The sequence below is a fragment of the Thermobia domestica genome, chromosome 14 (assembly GCF_964235325.1).
Source record: "Thermobia domestica chromosome 14, izTheDome1.hap1.1, whole genome shotgun sequence".
Classification (NCBI taxonomy): Eukaryota; Metazoa; Arthropoda; class Insecta; order Zygentoma; family Lepismatidae; genus Thermobia; species Thermobia domestica.
The window spans coordinates 163,782,356-163,807,139 of record NC_137467.1 but is presented as its reverse complement, the minus strand read 5'-3'; the positions used below and the strand labels follow the sequence as shown (position 1 = coordinate 163,807,139).

Genomic DNA, 24,784 nt, shown 5'->3' with positions numbered 1-24,784 from the left:
AATATATTCTGTAAGAAGGAAAAGAAGACCAATGACAAGGTGGATAGACGACGTAACGGAAGACCTAAAACGATTAAAAGTAAAGAGGTGGTGGGAGATCGGCAAGGATAGAAAAGCATGGAGGCACATTGTTATAGAGGCCAAGGCTCACAAAGAACTGTAGATCCAGTTGGTAATACGATATGATGACTAAGGAAACATACAAACTTATAGCAGATAGGGAATCATGGACTACACTTATTACACAGGTACCGAAATGGTAATGTACGAAGGTAACGAAATGTCGATGTAGAGCTGAATATGAAACTGATAAAAGCATATGTATGGAGTGTGTATAAGATTTGATTTGATTTGATTTTCAGTTTGGAATCCATTTCAGCAGTGAGGCTATATGAGACGTGGACCTACAGCTTAATGTGGAATCCGAACAAAATAAGCTTTCGCCGAGAATGGAACCGGAGCTCCCACGCCAAAGGTGCGTACGCAAACCGCTTAGGCATGAGTGAGCTCGAGTATGTTTAGGAGGAGAAAAATGGGGAAGAGGAAACAAGAAGGTTATGAAGTTACAAAGTAGTTTATATAATTTTAGGTAGATACAATATCAAATAGAATAGTATTTAACATGGTAGTGTAAATGTGAGACTACTGAAGTATAGTTTAAAAAGCAGAGATAGGATGATTAGATACATCATAAGATATGGATGAAACAGGATTTTAACTATGGATGGATTGACATAAGGAGAAATCCACAGTTCAAGCCTGGGGATCAAATAAACGTATGGCATTTTAGACAATGTAGAGGAGAAACTTAACACTTAAATGAAATCAGTACCTCATGATCGGAGACAGTGCAAGGATTCATTAAACTAATTCAAGAAAAGTGCCTGCTTTCCTTAAAATGCAATATATAGGATAAGAATTAAAGATTAGATGTTTAAAAATTATTTTATATTTATCAAAGATAATATAAATACTTTGAATAATTGCTCATATTATCATTGAAACACTCAAGCTGCTGACATATAAAATAAGTAATTATATACTTAGTGATAATTGTAATAAGGTAACATAAAACGATACGATAATTATTTTTTTCAAATAACCAACGTAAATCCCTATAAATTAATGACTTTTTTTATAATTCTGCAGCGAGCTAGCAGCGAAATTCCATACATCTCTGGAATAGAGCCTCATTTAGCTGAGAACTTTATGGATATCCGTAAATGGATAAGAAAATAGATTGATATCTTTATTTTGTTTTATATCATTAATTTTTTTTAAAAAAAGAACTTTAAAAGCAAATGAACAAACTTTCATGAATGCGAAGTCCGAAAGACGATATTTTGTCATGGTAAAGCGTCCCTTTACAGATACTTAGACTACAGAGATTCCATTTCCATCGAACAACTTACAGTAAGTGACAGTAGCCAATCCAGATTATAGGGAGGAACAGAATTGTGTGTACACGTTCATCAGTCTTTTAGTTGGTCTTTAGCGTAATAATGGCATGTAATAGGAAAAATGAACTCGAATAATCGCTTTTTGGAAACGGCACGTCATGCAATTTGCAATGCAAACTTTATCAATCCCGACTAGAGAACATTGACAGAAGAATGCTTCTCCTGTACGACGGGTCAGTGCTAGTAATACACTTAAAGGTGAAATATTGAGGAGCATCTTTCTCTACAAGAACAATCATAAACGAAAAAGGTTCCAAAGAAGTCGTCTGCGAAACTCACAAGAGCTATTGTAAAGAAAATATACTGGCTTGTGAAAATCCACTACCAGAGAGACTTTTAATAGTCTAACCACGTAACACTATCAGTAGTGAACGGTGCATTGCATTATAAATTAATGCTGGCTCACAAAGAAGGCGTGTATGCTTTAAAACCATGATATTAGAAGCAAAAATTAGTAATAGGGGTCTCAATGAGCGCCAGGTACCTACTGACCTCTGGAAATTTATTGTGACAATTAACAAATATAGATTCTATCTAAATTACAGTTTAAAAGTTTGGATTATTACTTAGTGGAGTTTTCATGAAAATTACGATGTAACTTTGAGTGTCAATATAATCAGAGCTAAATATTTCATCAGGAATCTCAAAATCTATAATGTTGAAAAATATCGAAAATGAAACATCTTATTATCAGGGACATGTCCTATCCATATTTTACATAAACACAATACCAGCATAGAGTGACCGTTTTGTATGACGGTGTTAAACTACCATGGAATAAAGATTCAACCCACAAAGCCAAAACAACGCTGGATTTTTTACCAATGAATGGCAACTACCACTGATATCCATGTACCTCCGTTTGAAAATATTCCTGCAAATTGTACCAAAGTTAATTTCATGGATTATTGTGGTTTTGAATTTCTCATACACCATCTTTCATTACGTTGATCTCGTGCTACAAATAGCCTCTACAAAGCCTATAATCAGTAGTGGGTCAATACTTCTAATACAGCTGCAACTAAGTCGGCTGCAGTGGAAATTTCAATGCTTGTATAATTATCCTTACCGGTGGCCATTACATTCAGTTTGGTCGATGGTGACTTGCTAAAATACACCTGTTAGGTAAACAAACATTTTTATTTGTTCGGGCAGGAACAGATCAGCCTAGTGAAGATTTTTTCCTCGTATTTGAATAATAAGATTTTTAAAATGATTATTTTTTTTACTTCAAGAAAATGGCTATATGAGTTTTAATTGTTTTTTAAAAAAAGGAAATAATGGTTTTTAATCATTCACTACTATAGAGTTAATCTCTTATTTTGCACTCATTAATGTTACTCTTGCCATGGCACCAGCGCCGCAAGTCTGCCTTCAACATTGGGGGGGAGGGGACAGATAAGACCGTTCCGATATTTTTTTTTAAAAAAGCGATGTTCAAAATATTTATGTAGTTGAAAAAGAATGCTGTGGAGGAACAGGGGAACTGAGTTGTCTCCAACATTGGGAGGCGGGCAGATTTGAGGCTTAGTCTGGGCGGAGATCAATTTCATCTCTCTTACATTTGTAGCAATCGGACACAAATCATCACATTTCTCCCCAAAGAACTAATTTCAAGTCAAATTCAAGTCAGTCCCCCCCCAGTTCCAAGATTGGAGGAGACATGTCCCCCTCATCCCCCGGGATTTGCGCCAGTGGTAGGCACCAAATAGTGTATAGCAAGATCGAAAAATATTTGAAAATATGTTAATTTAGAATAATTTTCAGTATACTTTTTTCTATTTTCTTTAAAAATTAATAAGTAAACATTGTCTAAAAAATCATTCTTATTAAGAGTTTTATAATTATTTTTTCCAAAACTTTGGAACAAATATGAAGCTAGAAATTTCCTAACATACATAATATTTGATACTTTTTATGTTTGGCAGAAAACTAGTCAATATCTCTATATACAAGGCTTCGTATTCATATTTGTAAACTAAAACGGATTTAATTCATGGATGTCTTTCTAGATATTTCCTTCTATGCATATTACTAAGGAATTATGGACTTTCAAATAGACGTTGTTATACTTTTTAATAAGTCTGTGCGAATACTTGGTTGAAACTACATATTTACATGATTCTTTTTTCACCTGTATAAATGTTTCTAAAATGTTTGAGTAAAAAGTAACATTTTGAGCAGAAATGGGAACTTATGAATCATAAAAAATATACACACTGCTGAACAAGACTGCACTTATTTATATAAAAACACATTTATACGTGACGTTACGATCTTCTAGCCAAGATCCTCATCAGACGTACTCCTTACTTCTGTAGCCAAATTAGCAAATACATTACATTGTTATGCAACCTGCCTTCCTATACCTAAGTTATGGTCACATACCTTGAAAGGGAATAGGTGGAACAAACTATAGATCTTGAGGATACATTTGCTACCTTGTTGTACTGAATGTTTATACTAAATTTTTATTATACTAAATTTTTACTAAATGAATTGCATTATTTTTTTTAATATTTTGGCACCATGAATATTACACTAAATTGGCTGATATATTTTATTAACTGTAGTGAATATTCTAAATTTAACTGAATTTTAATATCGTTAATAAATTATAAGCTGCTGAATAATATTACCATGAGCTGACCTATATGAAATCCATTCATCCATTATATCAAACAATTCTTGGGCTTCTGTAAAACAATAGATTTGTAATACTTAATTATAAAAATATTTGACACGAACACAAACATATGGCTGATTTATTTGATTAGTTTATGTAAAAGTTTGCTGATATTACTAATATTAAGGTTATAATTTTTATGAATATGTCACATGAATACATTAAAATTGGTTGTGTAAATTGTTTTGATTATTCATTGAGAAATTTCTGAAATTCTCTAAAATTATCCTGGTTTTAATAACTATGTAACAAAGTAGGAAAGTATGTATTATAGTAGCTTTTTATATGATGTCCTAATTTGTTAGACATCGTTCGTCGTTTTATATTATTTCAATGTATTTAATTTAATTTCACAATATCAGGAAACATTTTATTTATTAAAGTTATACTATGTTAGGTATTATATATATATATATATATATATATATATATATATATATATATATATATATATATATGTTGATTGAAACTTATTATTTGCACTATAATGTGCTGCAAAACTTGCATTATAATGTGAACTTCAATTATAATATACTCTTAAACGTATTTTGGCACACTATTAGTTTTAAGTACATAAAAGTTTAGGTGATTATTTTCATGATCAATGGAATTTATAATTTAACACCAAAACATAGATTCATAATAATGGTTATGCGCTCACGCAATCACCATTCTATGGTTGAAGTTCTATTGGAATAAAATAATGATTTTTAAGGTCTAATTTTCCTTGTACTTTTATTTCTTAGGAAATTAGAGTCTTTAGCATACATTAATAAAAGTCTTATACCTTTTGTCATCGACAGATTCAACAGAGCATTCATAAGACTCTTCGTTGGTCGAGAAGCTGGAAAGGTGTGAACAGTTTTAAAAGATTAATCCAAATATTTCATAGTGCTTAATAATTTTTATTCACTATGTATATATGAAAAATAAATTATATTTATTTTCAAAAAATAACAATAACTATTGCGATTCAGAATTATTTTCATTTTCTACTAATCTCTATGTAATTAATGTAAGTAATTTAAATTATTATAAAGGTGTGATTAGTATTTTGGAGTATAAAATATCACCAAATGGAAGGAAATATCACCTTAATGGAAAGAAATATCACCTTAATGCTTCTATGGAAGGAGAAAACATTTTGATAAGTTCTTTGTAATTAATCCATAGTTTGTTCAATCTCACTAGTTAGTGTCATTGCAAAGAATAAAAATTTGTCATTATTTTATAATCATCTTTAAGTTTAGTCATTGCGAAATGAAGTATTTTATATTTTTATAAATATTCATCTTTAGAATAGGAGAAGAGGCAGAGTTATTGTTGGTGTTTTTATGAACAAGCTACGCTGATATGAATAAGATGAACGAATTGACTTTGAAAAATATCCCCCAATTTAAGGAAAAACGATTGAACGGATTGAAATTATTTATTTATTTATAGGATATATGCCTACTTATGAACTATATCGAACTGCGTATCCCATGGGAGTAGATTCATTTTGATTAATCGTTTATCTGTAGTGAAACAGATAGAAGACGCAGCAAACGCCATGCGAACGCTTAAAATGATCACTGTGATAGAGTAAAAAGTCTGAAAATCTTGATTCTAAACTTGAAACTGACCACTAGTGAAATACAACCAAATTCAAGATGTTAAGTTGTGATCAAAGTGTAGTGTATATATAGATTCATTACTACTAACAGTTTTGTGTTTACTATTACTTTCTATTGTTTATTAATTAATTTTCTGTGTATAACATGTTACAATTATTCATAGAGACCTAGAAATGAAAAATGAAATCTTTAACATCCTACGGATATGCCGGTTAGGCTAAAGAAGATGGTGATAATGAGAAATGAGTGAAATGGTGGATGAAGAAAGTGGGAAGAAAGTGGAAGTCCAAACGGCGCGAGCTGGGATCGAACCAGGGACCCCGAGCACCGGAGGTGAACGCTCTACCACTGAGCCACCGCGCACCCCATAGAGACTTAGGAAGGTGGTGATAATAACGTAAATGATAATGGTGGAAAAACGGAAGTGGGAGAAAACGAGAAAAGCTCCGGAGAGCCGAAGCATACGGTTTTTCAAACCACAAAGCCCTTTTGCCAAAAGCTGGGATGTAACCAAGGATCTCACTTAACAGAGATAATTACTCTACCAATGAGTTACCGCGACTTATCATTTCCTTTTAGTTGTTGTTTTTTTTATTGAGGGAATAGTAATAATGAGTCATTATATCATTGACTTTCTTTTCCAATAATTTAATCAATTTTATGTGCGTGTATTTTGAAATATATTCTCATTATTAATGAGAATATTGGTCACTCAAGTGTCCAACATGCTAACAAAGATTAATACAATACTCACATAAAAAACGTTTCATAAGTACTGAATTTTATTTCTGTGCTCCATACTACAAATGATGAAGGTACCAGTGGCTTTTTCAAGGTATTATTGAAAACTGGAATTACTATTTTTTCTTCTATGAAAGGAAAATAAATCTTTTGGTAAACTTCGAATGCATTAAAAATAATGTCAAGGTAATATTAATGGTATTTTCAATATATTTTTTCATTTAAGTCCAGTTTCAGCAGCAAGGTCCAAAAGACCGTGCACGACCTCTCAGTTACGAAACTAGGACTCGATTTCTGAAGGGCTAGCATAACTCTGGGTGTGTGGAATTATTACCTAAGCCTAATTCGTATGCCTTGCAATTTGGAAACAAATACTGTATGGATAAGCTTCCTCTAGCACCCCTATAAGAGTATGAACGTTTAAAAATATTTTAAAAGTCAAATATTAGTGTCAAATCTATACTTATAGGACTGTTGAGGTAAATAGTGACACTGCTGACACTTTACTTTGAGGTACAATACTCCTAGCATTTCAGGTGGTGAAAAAAAAGATATTTCAGCTAAAAGCTTAAAAATCAACAATTGTGGCAAAACAAATAATCGGAAAAGGCATAATAAAAATGAAATAAAATCTTTGAGTTTTACGTCCCACGATTATGCCGGCTATACTAAAGAAGTGGGTGATGATGAGAAATGAATTAAATGGTGCAATGAAGAAAGTAAGAGGAAGAGGGAGAACCACGAGGAAACCCATGCACACGGTGTTTTTCCATCACAAAGATCACTTGGCGCGACCAGGGATCGAACTAGGGAACCAAAGCGCACGAGGTGAACGTTTTACCACTGAGATACCACGGCCCCAATGGCGTCATAATTTTATTTTTGAAAATAGAGTTTATATTACTAAATGAAATATGTTCATTATATTTTTGTCAATAACTTATCAAAAGCTCAGATAAATGCATTTATGAACACCCATGTAAAAAATTATTGTTGCATGTCTATAAATGCGTTGTTGTAGGAATATAATTTGATAACGAATTCGCCCGGTATTTGTTATAGTGTTAGTATGTGTATAATCGGCAAAGACATATATGTGGCAAATGTCGCGTCAAAAAACAGTAAATAAGAACAATAAAACGAAAATACTTTCTTGTCTATTTAGTAACATTTTGTTTTACTCATTCTAATTTTCGTATTTGCAATTCTTTTCCTGTGAAATTTACCACAAGTATACATTTGCTGATTATACACATAGTATCAGCATTAAAGGTACCCTGCAAAATCATTATCAAATATTCTTACAAGAAGACAGTTATAGATATGCTACAATCATTTTGGACATGAGTCTATATTTAAAATTGTAAATAGACTTAATTAATAAGTATGACTTGGAAAGTATTAAGCAGACTACATCAAAGGGAAAGGGAAAAATAAAAATAAAATATATGAATAAATGTCGTCACCATTTTCTCTAAATTCGCATTACTTAAACCCTATATCAGCTCTTGAGAAGCCCGTAATCCCATATACCATAGCTCGCTTTTAATTGCACGATATCGCAAGCATTTTTTTCACGTTTCCGGCACAAAACTTATTGCGCTTTTCCGATTAGCTGTGTTTGAGGTGTGAAAATGATCTACCTAGCATGTATTGATTTATCCTCTTCGTTGAGGCACATTAAATTCCGTATCATTCTGTTGACCTTCACTTTATGAGAATGATGCACAATATGAGTTTTATTTTAAACAAAAGTTAAAACAAAAAACACATAATAGGGAAAATACAATAATCACAAGAAATGGCATTTATTCCCGATTTCTTGTGCTTAATTAATACGTTTAAAGTATTACAGGTAAACAGTGTATTTTGCAAATTAACCCGTACACATGGAAACTTCAATATAAGGCTGAAAAAAACTAAACACTGGCCGCACTTTCATGACAATAGCTTTCTTAAATGTTATTCATTCCAAGAAAGTAGAAAGCTTTCTTAGAATGAATAACCTCAAGTTCTATATGTGCCCGATAAGAACCTAACTGAGGTTAATCATACAAAATGCTTATTAATTATGATAACAAACTACACTTTTTACCGCGTAATAACCATGGTTGAAGTGATGAGATTTCCGCAGAGCACGCAGATTTATTCCAATACTTTTAAGTATTCGGATATTGGGTTAATTTTTGCTAGTATTTTTTTTCGAATTTCACACCTCAACAGTAACATTTAACAAATGTACAAAAAATAAATAATTTCCTCTTACAATTTTCTATAGTAGGTATATCCATAATTCGTCCATGATGTGCATAATTGCCATACAACAGCTCATCTATAGGTACTGACTCAATATCACTTGCAGCAACAGTTAGTGACCGTAATCGCAGACCATTTTCGTTATACCGTGTAAATTTGCTGATAGTCTAAAAATGAAAGAAAATACATTTTAATATGGAAAATATTCCATAAAATCAATATACTTCTAATACCAAGGAGATAACGGATACGATTAGGAAATTATAATAAAAATGAATGCAAAAATCTTTGTTTTTGAGTAATTAAGTAATATCACTTAAAGGTTATATGTTATTATCGTTACTACAGATATGACTTTCAGGGTTTGTGAGAATATTCACCTTCGAATTCGATGGATAAATTATTTATTTATTTTATTTATTTATTGAACAAATTCCCAGATACAGCATAACTTTGCCATTTTACACAGGGACATGCTAACAAAAGAAAGAAAAAAAACAAGACAACAATAACAACAACATAGAGAAAAAGAGTGTAAAAGTAAAACTATTCCGTCAAAGCTCGTTTAATTGCTCTTTCAAACACTGGGTAGCTCGAAAAATGTCCACATCAGTTGTTACTTGATTATAACAGTTTGGTATTCTATAAAAAAAGAGACCTCTGTATAACAGCCAACCTAGGACGGGCAAGATGGAATAGGTGGGTATTCCGGGTGATGCGGGAAGGTACAGTAAGGATAGTTCCTGAAGTAATATTTCCGATCTTAAGTTTCCATTAACTATTTTATGTAGATACTTCAGGTCAGAGGTAATTCTGCGTACTTCAGGAGTCTGAATATTAAGATGTCGCAAGAGTTCCTTCTTAGATAATAATCGCAGTGCAGGAACACGAAAACGGACTATAGCAATGAAGAAATTGAGAACAGAATCAAGTCTGGAGAGATGTGTAGGTGCTGCCATGGCCCATATAGGAGAGCAGTATTCGATCTTGGGCGCTATTAAAGTCTTATAAAAAGTTGCTAATGAAGAAACAGTACGTAGTTCGGTGAATCGATAAAGAAGTCCCAACATGCGCATTGAATTCTTTAGTATTGAAGAGATGTGGTCAGAGAAGGTGAGTTTTGAATCAAAGATGACATTAAGATCGTTATGACTAGCAGAATGTGTGATAGGGGAATCGTTGTTATGGTATGTGGAGGGAACAGGAGACTTTTTCAAAGTAATAGTAATACTGTCACATTTCTTACTGTTGAGTTTCAAGTGCCACATTTCACACCAGCCTGTAAGGTAATTTATGTCTTCCTATAGAGCAATTGTGTCATGGAGACATGATATTTCTCTGTATAACTTATAATCGTCAGCAAAAAGCAGAAGGCCACTAGGTTGAGCTGATAAGTGCGTGTGGAGATCACCCATATACAGTACAAACAGCAGAGGCCCAAGTACACTCCCCTGAGGCACCCCTGAGATCACGGGTTGGGGGTTAGAAGTCGCCCCTGAAAGAGCAACTCTAGAAATTGAACCTATGGTGAGTATCTGTATTTATGTCAGCAGGGCATTTTTAATAACTGTGCTGAGTGACTCTTGTCTTTTTTTCTTCAGGCTAGCCTATGGCTAGCACCCTGTTAGAGGGTTACGTCCTCTTTTAGGGAAGGGGATTTTATGGAGAATGTGATACTGGATTATGAAGGATGGTCTATGGGAAGGTAGATACCAATTTATCTTTATTGAATAAAATCTATAAATAAGGATAGGACTTAAGGCTTTTGCAGCCTTAACATTTAGGTTGGGAGACAGACAAAATAATACAAAGATATCATATAATATACATAACACATAATATACATAGTATGAGGAGAAAATGTAAGACACATATAAAGAAGGAAGATGAATCAAGAAGCGATGTTAAAAAATATAATGAGAGTTTAATCAGAAGCAGAAGGAACTAATTTAAACACTAGGCCAAAGTAGTTTCGGTTTGTATGACGATGAAGGTGAGAGATGAGATGAGGTGCAAAACACGCCACAACACATAGGAAATGTTAATTGGACACATGAGAGTATCTTCTTGCCTAGGGGCAACTCTAGGCTATGATGTGGACAGGGGGGTGCCCATGTTAGTGATGGAGGAGAATCACTGTCCAGTAGATGGAGTTATGAACGGATGATGAAAGTGAGTATGAAAATCATCGAGGAGATTTAAGTCTGGGTGATTCGGTGGCAATGTGTAGCAATATAGGGTAAATAATAATGACAAGGGCGTGTGCATATATCGAGAGGGCGTGGGATGAACTGCTAAATGGTGCATGGCATCTATAAGAAGAGGATGATGATCGTGGTACCGTTTAGTAAGATATGTAAGTCTGAGTTTTTCGATATGGTACTGCAATGTAGGGAATGTGATAAGACTGTAAAGATGTTGAGTAGGGCTGGGTAATTTGATTCTATGTGCAATTCGGAAGGCATGACGTTCAAGTATTAGGAGTTTGTGGTAAAAACTGGTTGGGGCAGGTACCCAGACTGTGTGGCCGTGTGTGAGAGTTGGGCGGAGAAATGCCTTATAAGTAGTGAGAACATTGGCTGGTTTTAAACCCCAAGTAGTGCCAGTTAACCGTTTCAGTAAATTTAAACGATTGTATGCTTTAGAAGTGATTGATGCCAGGTGCTGCTTCCAGGTTAGATGTCGATCAAATGTTACACCTAGATATGTTGCTGTCTTACTGGCTTGTATGGGAACCTGGTCGATTTGAATGGATAATCTATTGGGGTTGCGGCGAATTCTAGTTGACGTTTTAGGTGGTTGAAATACGACGGCCTGTGATTTTAAAGCGTTAATGTGAAGATGCCACTTCGTGCACCAGAGAGAGAAACTATCTATAGCTGTCTGTAAAAGCGTATTAATTTGTTGCATGGTATTACCCAGTGCAAGGAAGGCAGTATCGTCAGCGTATTGAAATATGTGCACCTTGTCTGGTAGTGGAGGCATATCGGTGACAAACAGAAGGTATAGAAGTGGAGACAATGCTGAACCTTGTGGAACACCAGAGAGAAGAAAAATGGGATGAGATAACTTACTGTTGATAGAAACATATGCAAGTCGGCCAGTCAGAAAATTCTAAATGATTCGAATATATTGGATAGGAATAGTAAGGCGAATAAGTTTGTAAATGAGACCCAGATGCCAGACTTTGTCAAATGCTTTTTCTAAATCGAACAAAACGAGACAAGATGGTTTGACAGAATTATAATGATTAGTGATCAGACTAGAAAGACGAAGCAGTTGATCATTGATGGAGAAAGCAGGTCGAAATCTGGCTTGATAATTAGGAAGTATGTGGTGTTCTGCGAGATATTGATGAATGTGTTTGACCAAGATTCGTTCCAGAATTTTACTGAATGTGGATGTGAGCTGTATGGAACGATATGAAGAAACATCGTCCAATGGCTTGTTTGGCTTTGGAAACATCAGGGTTTTCGACATTTTCCAGGTAGTTGGGTAATACCCAGTGCGAAGAATAAAAGTGTAAATCGACGCTAGAAGTGTTAATAAGGAGAGAGGACTTTCCTTGATATGTCGATATGTGATGTTATCAAAGCCAGGTGCAGAATACGTTTCCGGGTGACTACGGTTCTGATATCGTCAACAGTAATAGGAGAAGGTAACGGTGTGTGAGGCGGAAGAGAATGAATTATGCTGGGTTGTAACTGGTAAGCAGCGAGATTGATCTTTTCAACGGGATGAGATGCATGCTCAGGAGGTTGTGGTGTGAATATGCGTTGAAGATTGTCTGCGAATGCGTTTGCTTTTTCTACATCGTCTTGTGGAGGTGAGTTTTGTATTAACAGAGGATATGGGGTCCTAGTGTATTTGCCACACAGCGCATTGAATCTTTTCCAGTACTTGGAAGGATGATTAGTGTCTGAGAGTTTGTTGCAAGCTTTTACCCAACATCGAAGTTTATAAGCACGTATGTAGTTACGTACTGTGCGCTGTAATGACGCAATCATTCCGGATTTTGGGTGAGAGTATACTCACGATAAAACTGCCGTGATCGTGTGATCATTGTGAGGTAATGAGGTGGTAAATTAGGTTGATATGGTCGAGTGGTACTGGTAGGTATAGACAAAGAACTGGCTTTCTGGATGGAAGATGTGATCGTGTGTATGGCAGCGTACATATCATCTTCTGTTGAGGGCGCTACAGTATGAGCGGTGGAGGTGGTAAGATGACTCCTGTATCTGTTCCAGTTAGCTTTATCGAAGCGAAGGCTTGTGGAAAGATTAGGTTTTGTTTGAGTTGGGTTTGAGCTGTGAGTGTTGATAGAAAGTTTAATTGGGACATGGTCGCTGCCAAGTGGATCTAAAACTTCTATGAGGCTGCGTGAGGCAAGATTTGCTGATGTGATGACTATGTCTGGCGTTGTATTTGATATGGGGCGAGTCGGTTTGGGAAGATCGTGAATAATACCAGTGGTATGAGTAATAAGAAAATTTCTGAAGTTAGTTCTGTCCTGCTCTGTTCGACTATGCATATTAAAGTCTGCCATAATGATATAATAGTTGAAGTTGTTGGAAATGAATTGAACAAATGCATTGGGTAATGGGTGACCAGGTGGAATGTATATTGTTGCTACAGTGATTGTGATGTTTCGAAAATACAGTGATATGATAACGTACTCTGGAAGTTGAGGAGCATTGTAGATATGGCGTCGGTGAGGAATCATATGAAAGAAACTTATGGCAGTACTACCATGGGCACGTTGAGCTGGTAATTTGCAGTCATCGCGAAACAAGGAATATCCTAGTATGCGACATCTTACAGAGGGTATTAGAAATGTTTCGTTCAGTAGAAAAGCATTGGCATGTTCTTCCCTGAGCAACGTTTCGAAGAGCACTTTGTTGTGTCGAAGAGAACGGATGTTAAGATATAAGAATACCAGAGCCATGATTGGAAGTATCAGGTATGGAAGTATGAAAAAGGACTGTGTTTCCAGAATAGGTGGCAGTAAAATTGATATTGAATGTAGATTTGGCAGCTTGAATGATCTGTTGAAGTATATGCGGTCGTTGAAAGGGTTGAATGTTTTGCATTGCCAAAGTAAAGAACGTCAGTAGTTGATTGAGAGTGATTGGTGCGTCTGATGGATGGTGATTAGTGATAGGTTGCTCAGGAGTACGAAGTGGAACTACAAGCTCGGGATGATCCTTTTGTGGTTCAGGTTTGCCTTTACATCTCTAACTGTACGCAGGATGTTGCTCTTGACAAGTGGGGCATTTCGGTGGGGAGCTGAGATTCGTACAAGTACGTGTGGAGTGCGGGCCAGAGCAATAACCACATTTTTGTTTGTTGCGACATTCAGCAGTAGGATGCGTATTATACTCTTGACATTTCTCGCAACGTACTGGCAATGGTGGTGAGGAACGTGATGGTTCCACCCTGTGCTTGTGCTGATATATAACAGCTCCGTTAGCAAGTAGGTCATCAATCGTCTCTTGGTGTGAAGTCAATACCCGAATCATATAGGTAGGGCCTCGATCGTTCTTGATTCTAATGGTCTTTGTGATCATATGCCCTTCGTATTTCAACTCCTCTAGGATCTCTTCATCAGTGTATGAAGGATCTACTCCCCGGAGGACCACTGAGAGCAAGGGCGTACGCGTAGGAGGAGGTGCCTGTTTACGACGGGTCTCCTGTAATGATGTTAATCGAGCATTCTTTCCGAATGTGTGTATAGGGACCTTATTCCTGATAGTTGAAAATAGAGATGAATCTGTAGTTTTCAGAATAATGCCATTGCGAGTATGAACTATTTTCGAGATAGCTGCACGTGGTAGGTATTTTCGTAGTTGAAGTGCAACAAATTTAGAGTTAGAAAACTTATTATCGAAATTAGTTAGGAGCATAGAATAAATCGATTTTGGAACAGTGTGAGATTCTTCATTTACTGGATCTGCGATGATCATTTCATCTGTATCGGATTCTGAATCAGAATGCAAGTGCTGCTTCTTTGGTGGAGGTGAGGTAGTGAGGCGGGCGGCATAGCTCTGTTTTTTCCTCAGGAGACCTAGATCGAACTGAGCTGGTTGAGATAACAGAAGTTGTGGATGCTTGTGAGCTTTTCCGCTGTCGTCTACTTGTAGCACTAGAGTCCGTCCGTGGTTGTGCCTTAGTGGCACGAACGGATGGTCCGGCTACGACGTGCGTGAGATTAGAATGCTTGCCGTTAGTCTTTGATCCGATTGCCTTGCCAGAGTCCGCCATAGTGTTATACCAGCCGATGGGCATGAGCCCGGAATAAAAAATGTCGATTTTTTAAGGAGAAATGAATAAATGAATGAATGATGCAGGTGAGAGTACCCGTTTGTATAGTATTCAAGGTAGAGTGAGACTCCTACCAGATCCGTAGCACTGGAGACCCTTGGCTAGATTAGTCTGGACTACAGTGCTCGAAGAAATGGCGTGGAGAAGCACCCAGGATGAGGATCAGGTAGGTATTTCAAAAAAGGCAACCGTTCTGACGTCTGGTACGTCACAGCTGTTCATGATCGATTAACAATCGATCGGAAGTATGACTCTTGTCTTCATTGAAAATCTCTTGAAGATTTTGATTAAAAATTTGTTTGTGAGTAAGGAAGAAATTTGAGCTTGTAATATGTAAGAAAACTCTAACAACATTTTTTTCTAGATATTCTGATGCAAAATCTTGACAACCAAATGCAAAGCTGAAGCGCTAGCAAGAAAACGGAAATAATTATGTTGCTCTTTCTGGATGAATTGAATTATTGCATTTTCGAACCACTTTATCATCATTCTACTTAGTAAAATTGTAAATGCTTCAAATATTGATCAGTTAAACTTTCTGACGGTAATAAGGATTTTCACTGCATATATTCTTATACATCTGATATTCAAAATTCCACTTCACAATTATTCTTCATTCTTACTTCACTCAAAATTCTAATTACTATATAAAATATGTAGATACATATAAAATCTACTGTAAGCGAGATAAGAAAAACTACATAAAAATTGTAAGTTACCAAGAGAGTCAACTGTATCCGATCTGTTGAACAGCAATACTGAGATAACTTTTCAAAACATTCCAGGAGTTTTTCGGAGTCTCCAAGTTTCTTGGCCAGATAGAGCGCGCAGAAGGACTTCCATAAAGCCCCTGTCTTTGTGAAAATCCCGCTCTGGACACGGACTAGCTCGTGAGCTTGGGGATATAATTATTTTAGGACAAGTATTTAGTAGGACACCTTTTTCGGCATATTGAAGAGTATATTTGGCTCTGAAGTTGACGATTGACATATATAAAATTCGACCACTTATCTTTGTAGTTGTAGTGTCCTAGCTTATTTCCTTTGGCGCCGCTGTTTCTCTTCTCTTACTATTCTTCTGTTGCTTTCTTTTAAGTTTTTTTTTTAATTTTCCAACCTTTCCTTAAGTTTTAACTTGACAAATTTTTACCATTTAACATATATCATTTGACTAAGATGTTGCGAGACACGATTCGCGGAGGTATTCATTTATATCAAATATTGAGGACAGTTTCCACTGCAATAGTGAACGATAGTTCCATATAAATCCAGCCTTCGTTTTCGGCACTTTCATTATTATTCATTTGTAGTTCTCCGTTGTACTATTCGTTATTTCCACATTTGTTTCTATTGATCAGCATAGAGATGAATGTTGTGTAGATGTTTGGGCACATAAATATTAAAATATTTTAAGAGTTCATTAACCAGATAGTAAATTGTAATATATATATATATATATATATATATATATATATATATATATATATATATATATATATATATATATATATATAATTTCTGTGTTTACGTGCCTGCCTCGCACTTTAAATGTCCACTCTTTTAAAATTGTTTGAGATTATAATTTTTTAACATTATGCAAAGTTAATTAGTTGTATAGTCGGATTTTTCTTGTGTGAAGTGTTGCAACCTGAAAATTTTATTAAGCGGGGTCATTGATTTGAAGGATTAAATGATAATTGAATATATGTATGTTGAAATATAGATACGTGTCGAACATAAATGTGTTATTGAAGTAAAATGTATAATGTTGAACTACGTAGATAAATATGTGAAAAGAGTCTTGGCGCTTACCACAAACTGCTTTTGATTGCTATAGTTTCGAAAAATTCGACGAATGTAAAATGTGAATTCAAAGTATACCGCCGCGCCTTAGATATTATCTTTAATCTTTGTAATGTGATTAACTAATATATGTTAATATTAACATCTCTTGTTGTTATACTAACTACATGTGGCATGAAATTAAGAGAGGTCGTCGTAACCTTAACTTATCATCAAGTTTACCCTCAAGTCCATAAACCTGAAATCTCCTTGTACAGTTACGTCTCAATTTCATTCATCATATACGAATCCTTGAACCTGAATAGTGATTTCCGCTTCAGTAATTGTGATATTGATATGAAAGTAAAATATCCCTGAACTAGGAAATTCTCATTTTCTCTACATTGTGCTAATATAACTACCAATGTGTTCATCTAATATGATACAATGTGATAGTGATTTAAAAAGCTAGTTAATTCACTAGATAATAAATGGAATGACAAAATGAGTGACGTAGTCACTGTGGAATTAGTGACAAAACTTTGTTTCTTAATCTCGGAAATTAGAAAAAATGTATAAACCAATAAGTTTACAAACTCAGTATGTGTTATCCACAATCTATAAATATTATTTCATGTGTGCATATCTAAATAATGTGAAATTAAGTACAAGGGCACGAAAAGGGGTGCCTTACGAACACATGACATAAAAGGTCGTCTGAAAGTACGAGAAAACACTCGTTTAATCATCTTTTTAAAGTTTTTTCCTTACATACGAGATATGGACTCATTTAACCATCTTCTTTCATATGAGATATAATAGAATGTAACCAGATTTTCAAATTTTCGTTTTATTTTATCAAAATTTAAATATATATTTTTTGTGTTCCTCTTTCTTTCATCCTTCTGTTAATATCAAATCTATATTGATGTAATCCAAGATCCTATATGGAATGATACATTTACATGCGTATTCAATTGCATGGCATAAACATTTTCTTTGTGATTAAAATTCTTAATAGATGTAATGAATGTTGACCAACTGTAGTTAGATGATCTTTTACAGTCTTTTAAACTAATTTACCTATTTCAATACATTGTCCTGATTGTATGTGTAAGTGCGTGAAGGAATGACAAATTTAGCTTTAAGTGGTAGCCTCTAATCTTGATTTACGACGACAGTCTTTACAATATCTGTGCAATACTATGTTATATGTGTATTGGTGCATGGCTGAGGTCATGAAAGATATCTAACTTTAAAATATTCTAAGTCGGCTCTGAGACGAAAGCCAAAACAACAGGATGAGCTTTGATAACGACAATACTTTCAAGAATCTCGAAAACTTCTATTTGTGGAAAATGGGAAAATCATTTTAATTTATTTCTTTGCTTTGGCTAATTCAAATGTGTGTTCGGTCTCCACTGTGCAAATTCAAGAATCTCGAAAACTTCTATTTGTGGAAAATGGGAAAATCATTTTAATTTATTTCTTTGCTTTGGCTAATTCAAATGTGTGTTCGGTCTCCACTGTGCAAATTCAGCTACTCGATAAATTTTAATCAACATTTGGAAATAACAGACAAACGATTAAATTAATACCTCTCATCACCTGGACTGGGTCAGGGTAACTCCCACTTGTGCAGTTATCTGGATCCAGGTCAGGGTAGTATGAGGGAACACTTGACTCCAGGATCCATTCAAAATTGTTTCTCAAGTAGTAAAATTCGAGTATGAATCACCTTTTTAATAACTATTCAATCTTCTTTACCACATTTCTATCATTAACCAGTAATTTTCCATCTCTAGTTCCTTCTTCCTTTCTTCTCCTTCTTCTTCCTCTTACCTTCTTCTTCTCCACTCTTCCTTTTCTTATTTCTAGTAAAACTGAAGAGGGGCCGTTGCTGGGAGGCGTCGCTATGGACACGGTCATTAAATTCTTTTGATGTTTCTCTTCGGAAGTCGGTTATAAATTGACCAATAACAAGATATACGTAGAAAGCAAAATTCCAGAATCCATTTTTATTTATATTTTGCTAAAGTATCCGATTGAAGATGAAGTTTAAAATAGAGCGATGTTACTTTCCCAATCACGACACGTTTTTTTTTCAGTACTCCAGAACAAAGTTAAGTAATAATGGCGATGACGCATCTCCTTGTTTCAGTCCATTCTCGACGTGGAAGCTCGTGGACAGGAATTTTCCTATTCGGACTTTATTTTTAGATTCATTTAAACATATCTTTATTAATCTAAGTAGTCTTTTCGGTATTCCAAATTCTGTAAGAATGTTGTACAATGTTTCGCTCCTAAGCGACTTGTAAGCCTTTCTAAAATCAATGAATAGTTGATGTAGTGGTATATTATTTTCCCGTTATTTTTGGTAAATATCTGGTCAATAGTTTATCGATTTCGCATAAATCCACATCGATAATCTCCGAATGTTCAAAAGGATTTTATAGGAGGTTGACAGAAGAGAGATGCCTTGTTAGTTAATGCAATCTGTTTTGTCACCTTTTTTGTGAATTGGAACAATGATTGATCCTTTCCACTCTTCTTAAATGTATTCCGTAGGTTTATTTTAAGAGAGAGTTCCGTATTGATATGTTGAATTGCTCTTGTTAAAAATTCAGTAATCTCCAGGACTGAGTAAACCGCGATGGTTGTTATATATTCTAAAATTTCGGAAAGCAAACGCTCAGATGAACAGTCTATTATCATCTATGACTAGGAAATTCCGCTCTTTCCTGGTTCTTAACAAGCTTAAGGTACAGCCAGTGCATAACAGAATTCGGGACTTTACCAATTACGCAAGTCAGAAACGTCTGATAGGTTTTAATAGATTATTACGTATGAGGTCAATGAATGGGAAATTCGCTCGAAATATTCACACAACGTATATGAAAGTTAAAACTTAACTGTAAAATTTCAAGAATGTAGAGAACCATAGAAAATGAAGCTCTTGATGTGTAGTCTTGAGTATTTAATTTTTATTTTGTTTCAAACAGAGGGTGTGGGATATATTCAGGTAAAAATACTACATAGAATTTTCTAGTTACTTGTGAATCTTTTCTTTTAAAAGGTACTTAATTTTATATATAAAAGGTTAAAAATTATTATATACATTGGGTAATCCATTCGGATTCATAAATTAAATATGTTAAGAATTAGAATTTTTCAAAAAATCTTTTCGAAATTCATGGTTTATTTTCGAGGCTTTATATTATTATCTGCTTCAACTACTAATTTAGTGATATTTCCCATAAGTAAAAGCTTTGCTTTCTTATAATTAAATATAAACTATATATTTTCATTAAAATTCAACATGTGTTACGCTTTCGCCAACTAACTCTTTGGCTTCAACATAGTGTCTGAAGGGTAGTTTCACAACATTCTGGAGGGTAGTTTCACAACATTCTCCCAATTTTTCCAGTTCAAGTACGTTATGGGCCCCAATACATAGCACCTCTGTAAAGCTTGTTTCTTGTTGAAGAGAATTAACTAAAAACCATGACTTTCCAATGAACTGTGTTGATGCAATAGTTATTTCAATGCGAGTTTACGATTTTCTTTATACCAAGAGAGTTAATGGGTTCCAGGGACGTACTTCGTTCTCCACGGCACCTCATGTTTTGTGCATGAACATATCTTTGTTGTTTATCGAACGGATTAGGTTTGATTCGAATGTCCGAATGACACATTCCTGTCCGTTCCTTGTCAGCGCCTTGCATATCACATCGTCCTTAAAAAATCGTATATAAATTTCTTTAAGCATAAAGAAAAAAATTGTTGTGACTCTTATTGACACGTTTGGGTTGCGAGCGGAGATAGCAAGAAAGTTTTTAACAAATCTATTTCTTTTCAAATCGACAACAATATTGATTTAATAGGGCACAAATGCTTTTCACGCCACGTCGTTTACTCATTTCCAATTCCTTTCTTCTTGCTCTTTCGGTTCCTCCTTACTATCAGCGCCCGATGCTCTGACCAAGAGTAACCTTTAGTTTAAAGTGCATATTTACTTGAGATCTCATTTCATACTCTTTTTAAAATAACAAAACAGTTTTAGTATTTACAATTTGATTGTAATTTTTATATAGTCTTAAAAGTGAACTGAGATGTTAATAAGGAGAATAGCAGTATCTTTAAAGAGAAATTGACTTAACACTACAATGCATGCTTTGTTTTTATTTTCTGTGAAAAAAAAAAGTTTTGCAAGAGAAAACAAAAATGCGTAACAGAGTTACCGGTACACTTAATAGTGCCACCTGCAAGGGAACTGTGGAATTACAACTAGCTTCGAACTTTCCCAATCTGGATCAGCGTGCACTAGCAACTATATACCATTATTATTTATCACTATGACCCATACGTGTCCCATTATACATTGTATGATTAAGTGATGTTTGCTTACAACTTTCCTTAAGATCAAATGGTACATGAACATCTTCGACCTCTAAGCAATTGTTCTCCCAAACATTTAACGTGTATGTCGTAGCTGGTATATCCACTATACTGGTTGTTGGTCAAGCGTTAACTTGTAAAGTATTTAAAACCATGTAAGGAACTAAATTTCTTGGAAGAAAACAATTTTACGATAGCTCAAATACCGCATACACTGAAGACATATTGATGAGTGGTGTCCAACGGAATATTATACTATTGAACATGCAGTACAGTAATCTAATCCGCGACAATATATGCTTCAACATCTCAGCTTGTAGACAATATGTGTTCAAGATTGCTGAGACTTCGTGATTGGAAGAGCAAAGTAATAAGTCGTAATTTATCTTGTTATCACTACGACTTCAAAACGAGCATTGTGAATTATAGCATTGTTATCTTCTAATACTGACAATTTGCCCGAGAACAATATCTATATCACTAAACGAACCGAATATCTGGAGCAATGATCAACTAAGCTGTGTATTTAGTAACGAGATATATTGAGATTTCTGAGCGTGATAATTGTACTTCAGAATGAAACGATTTCCGAACTACAACATCGTGCCCCCCCCGCCGCATTTCAGGATAAAGAGGAGATAGTTCAGTGCATATGTTTGTTGAAAATAAGACCAAAGAGGACTTATAGTAGTAATAATATGTCAATGTATGTTTCTTACAAAGTATAGTTGCAATTGGTAAATGAGATAATAAAATTAGCAATATAATTCGTATGACCCCTGCTACTTAGTAAATTTGCAAGTTTGCGAACAGTTGTTGAGCAAGCAGAATTGACATCCACATTTTGCTACCTTATAGAATTTTCTTTGAACATTCCAGCCTTTGTAATTAAATATTACTTTAACAAACGTTACCAATACCTGCAAAAACAATAATGACGTAGTGGATATTGTTTTCATTTATGAACCAGCTTTTAATCAAATACGCTCTGATCCACTTTGGCTGGTCCTAAACCTGGACTAAGAAAAGGGGAGGGAACTTCCTTATCTTTATCAGTTCACATGCATTGTGGTAGGTTGGCGTCTTAGGGCAGAGGAGATCGGAACTCGGAAAGGGCGTGCAAACACGTTACTCTCGTGAGAGACCCGGGTTTGATTCCCGGCAGGAGCTCATGTGGTTCAGATTCCACGTTAATCCGTAGGTCCACGTCTCATATATCCACGCTGCTGAGCGGGACGTTAAACTCAAAATCAACTCAACTCAACGTTACTCTCGTTATGTCTATGCGGAGAGTTCCCTCTCTTATGAACGTTTATGGCCTCACGCAGATAACAATCTACTGGAGAATGAAGATTTCTGCCGAATCTCCAAATGGCTACAAACCCGTGTTATCGAATCTGGAAGGCTATGTGCAACCTCGTCACGGCCTTATCGAGATAGGTAGAATATTGTGTAAACTGCCATCCCTAAAGACAAAGGTGAGACGTTGTCTATCCTATGATATGGACAACTAGATCGTGATCTTTGGTACGGGGGACAGGGCTACGTGATACACTCTTACGTATGATAAAGGGATAGTCAGTGCGCTCAAGGGAACGGATCTGCCGCCATAAAGGGAGAGTACCCTATCCTCAAGAAGTGTTTGGTGTGTCCTTTAGGGCTCGGGATCAGATATTCTATCCTATTGAAGTTTCTCCTTTGTGGGTGCAGAACTAACAATCCTACTGGGAAGTCTCCGCTCCAAAATCATCATTGTCTTTCAAAGGAGATATTTTACATCAATCACTGGACCTGGTAATGTATGGTGTACCTCTTCAAAAAACAAGGGAAATTCTGTATTTCATAGACTACTCTACCGAGAGAAGTGCAATACTCCCTCTCAAATTATAGCTACAAATAGAATTGGGTTCTGAAGGTATCTGAACTACAACATGAACGTGGTACCCAAAAAAGTGAGGAAGTCCCATGTTGCTTGGACGAACCTGCAAGGGGAGATTTACTCACTCTCAAATGAGTATATCTTTAAAGGTAGACATCATTGATTTTGGTAATGTACAAAGCATCTACAAATTAGAGGAAGTCTCGAATTGTTTGGACGATCCTATTGTATGAATATCAGTCTATTGCGTGCACGGGCCTGGGGAAAGGTACACGACTTCAGGTATAATGATAAACGTTTCAATCCCAGTGGAAGGGAGGACTTTCTCTGGGATAGAGTGCTAGTATCAAACCCAACTTCACTCATCCCTTTGGATCCCGGATAAGATACAAGGGAGTATCTCGACGTATCCACAGCACATGTATACGGAAGTCGGCTACCATTGAACGATTGAGGTAGGCCGCGACGGAAATAAATAAGCCACCTAGATTCTCATGGGACTATCAGACTAGGTTGGACTCTGTGGAGTTGTGGTGAAACCGTGGGATTCGGTAGCTAGTGCTTACACTGGTGGGAGGTGCTTACCTTGTAACGTTCGAGCGCTATGCCTGAAGAGAATGAAAGACCTGATTCTTTAGGCAGGACCACTCTACCAATAGGATAAACCGACTATAGCTAAGAACCTCGTTCTGGTCGAGCTGAGAGCGTATTCTACTTTCCGAGTGTGTGGGCCCGGGTTAGATTGCTAAAGCAAACAAAGATTGAGCGGTTAATGTTTAGGCGAATTTCGTGTACGCGAACTAACAACGTTTAATAATCGAGAACCTACGGTTCTGGTAGTAACTAGTATCGACCCATCAAATGGGCTGACCGAAGAGCACGTCACTTCTGACGTGTGAAATAGGGGTCTCTAATATCCAACTGCGCTATCCTACGGCATTGTCAAATAGCTATCTTTTTTTTTAAAAAAAAAGCATGGTAATGTAAGGTTTGTAAGCGTACCGCTGACAACACCGGTTCTAAATACCATATAAACGTGGGGTTTCTCCCTTTCACCACAACAAGCATTGACTTTGTCTCAAATAGGCTCACGCTTACATTTATCAATATCTATTAATTAAAGCAGTTAACTGATTTTTGCAATTGAAGTTGTCTTATGTAAATCTTACCTCAACACATATACAATACAAAATTAATAAAGGTGTAACTTGAGCCATTCCAGAAACATTAATTTAAATTATTTCCTCAGTACATTCTGTATTTTCTGATGAAGTTCTGGAAAATAAAGTGAAAGAAATTATCACCTCACTATGTGCATTATAAACAAGACAGTGATTTGATTGAGATAGAGACATAAATTATCATTGCCTAAAATGGACGAAATTTGCAATGTAAGAATATTATTCATTTTCAGTTAATATGTCCACAAAAATACATCTTGGTTGAAGAGTTTTATTTTTGATTTTAAAGTATCAAAAATCAATTTAAGGAAAATAGATAATATTAAATAATCAATACTCAATTACGTCAGCTGAAAATAAGTTAGATTACAACAACTCATACACAATTGTATGAACATTAAATGATAGTTTACACATGACACGAATAATGCGTAACTAAATACACACTCAACAAATTAAACTGTG

The 24,784-nt window shown here is 35.3% G+C and overlaps 1 protein-coding gene across 1 annotated transcript; it reads right to left on the bottom strand.

Moving 5' to 3' along the window:
• Window positions 1-1,582: 1,582 nt before the first annotated feature.
• LOC145670082 (uncharacterized) lies at window positions 1,583-24,421 on the bottom strand. The gene is made up of 5 exons (XM_081738448.1): window positions 24,308-24,421; window positions 8,770-8,926; window positions 4,934-4,990; window positions 4,100-4,156; window positions 1,583-1,683 (listed from the first exon to the last, which is right to left on the bottom strand). The coding sequence occupies exons 1-5, from the start codon at window positions 24,353-24,355 to the stop codon at window positions 1,583-1,585; spliced, it is 420 nt and encodes a 139-aa protein (XP_081594574.1). The 5' UTR covers window positions 24,356-24,421.
• Window positions 24,422-24,784: the final 363 nt, after the last annotated feature.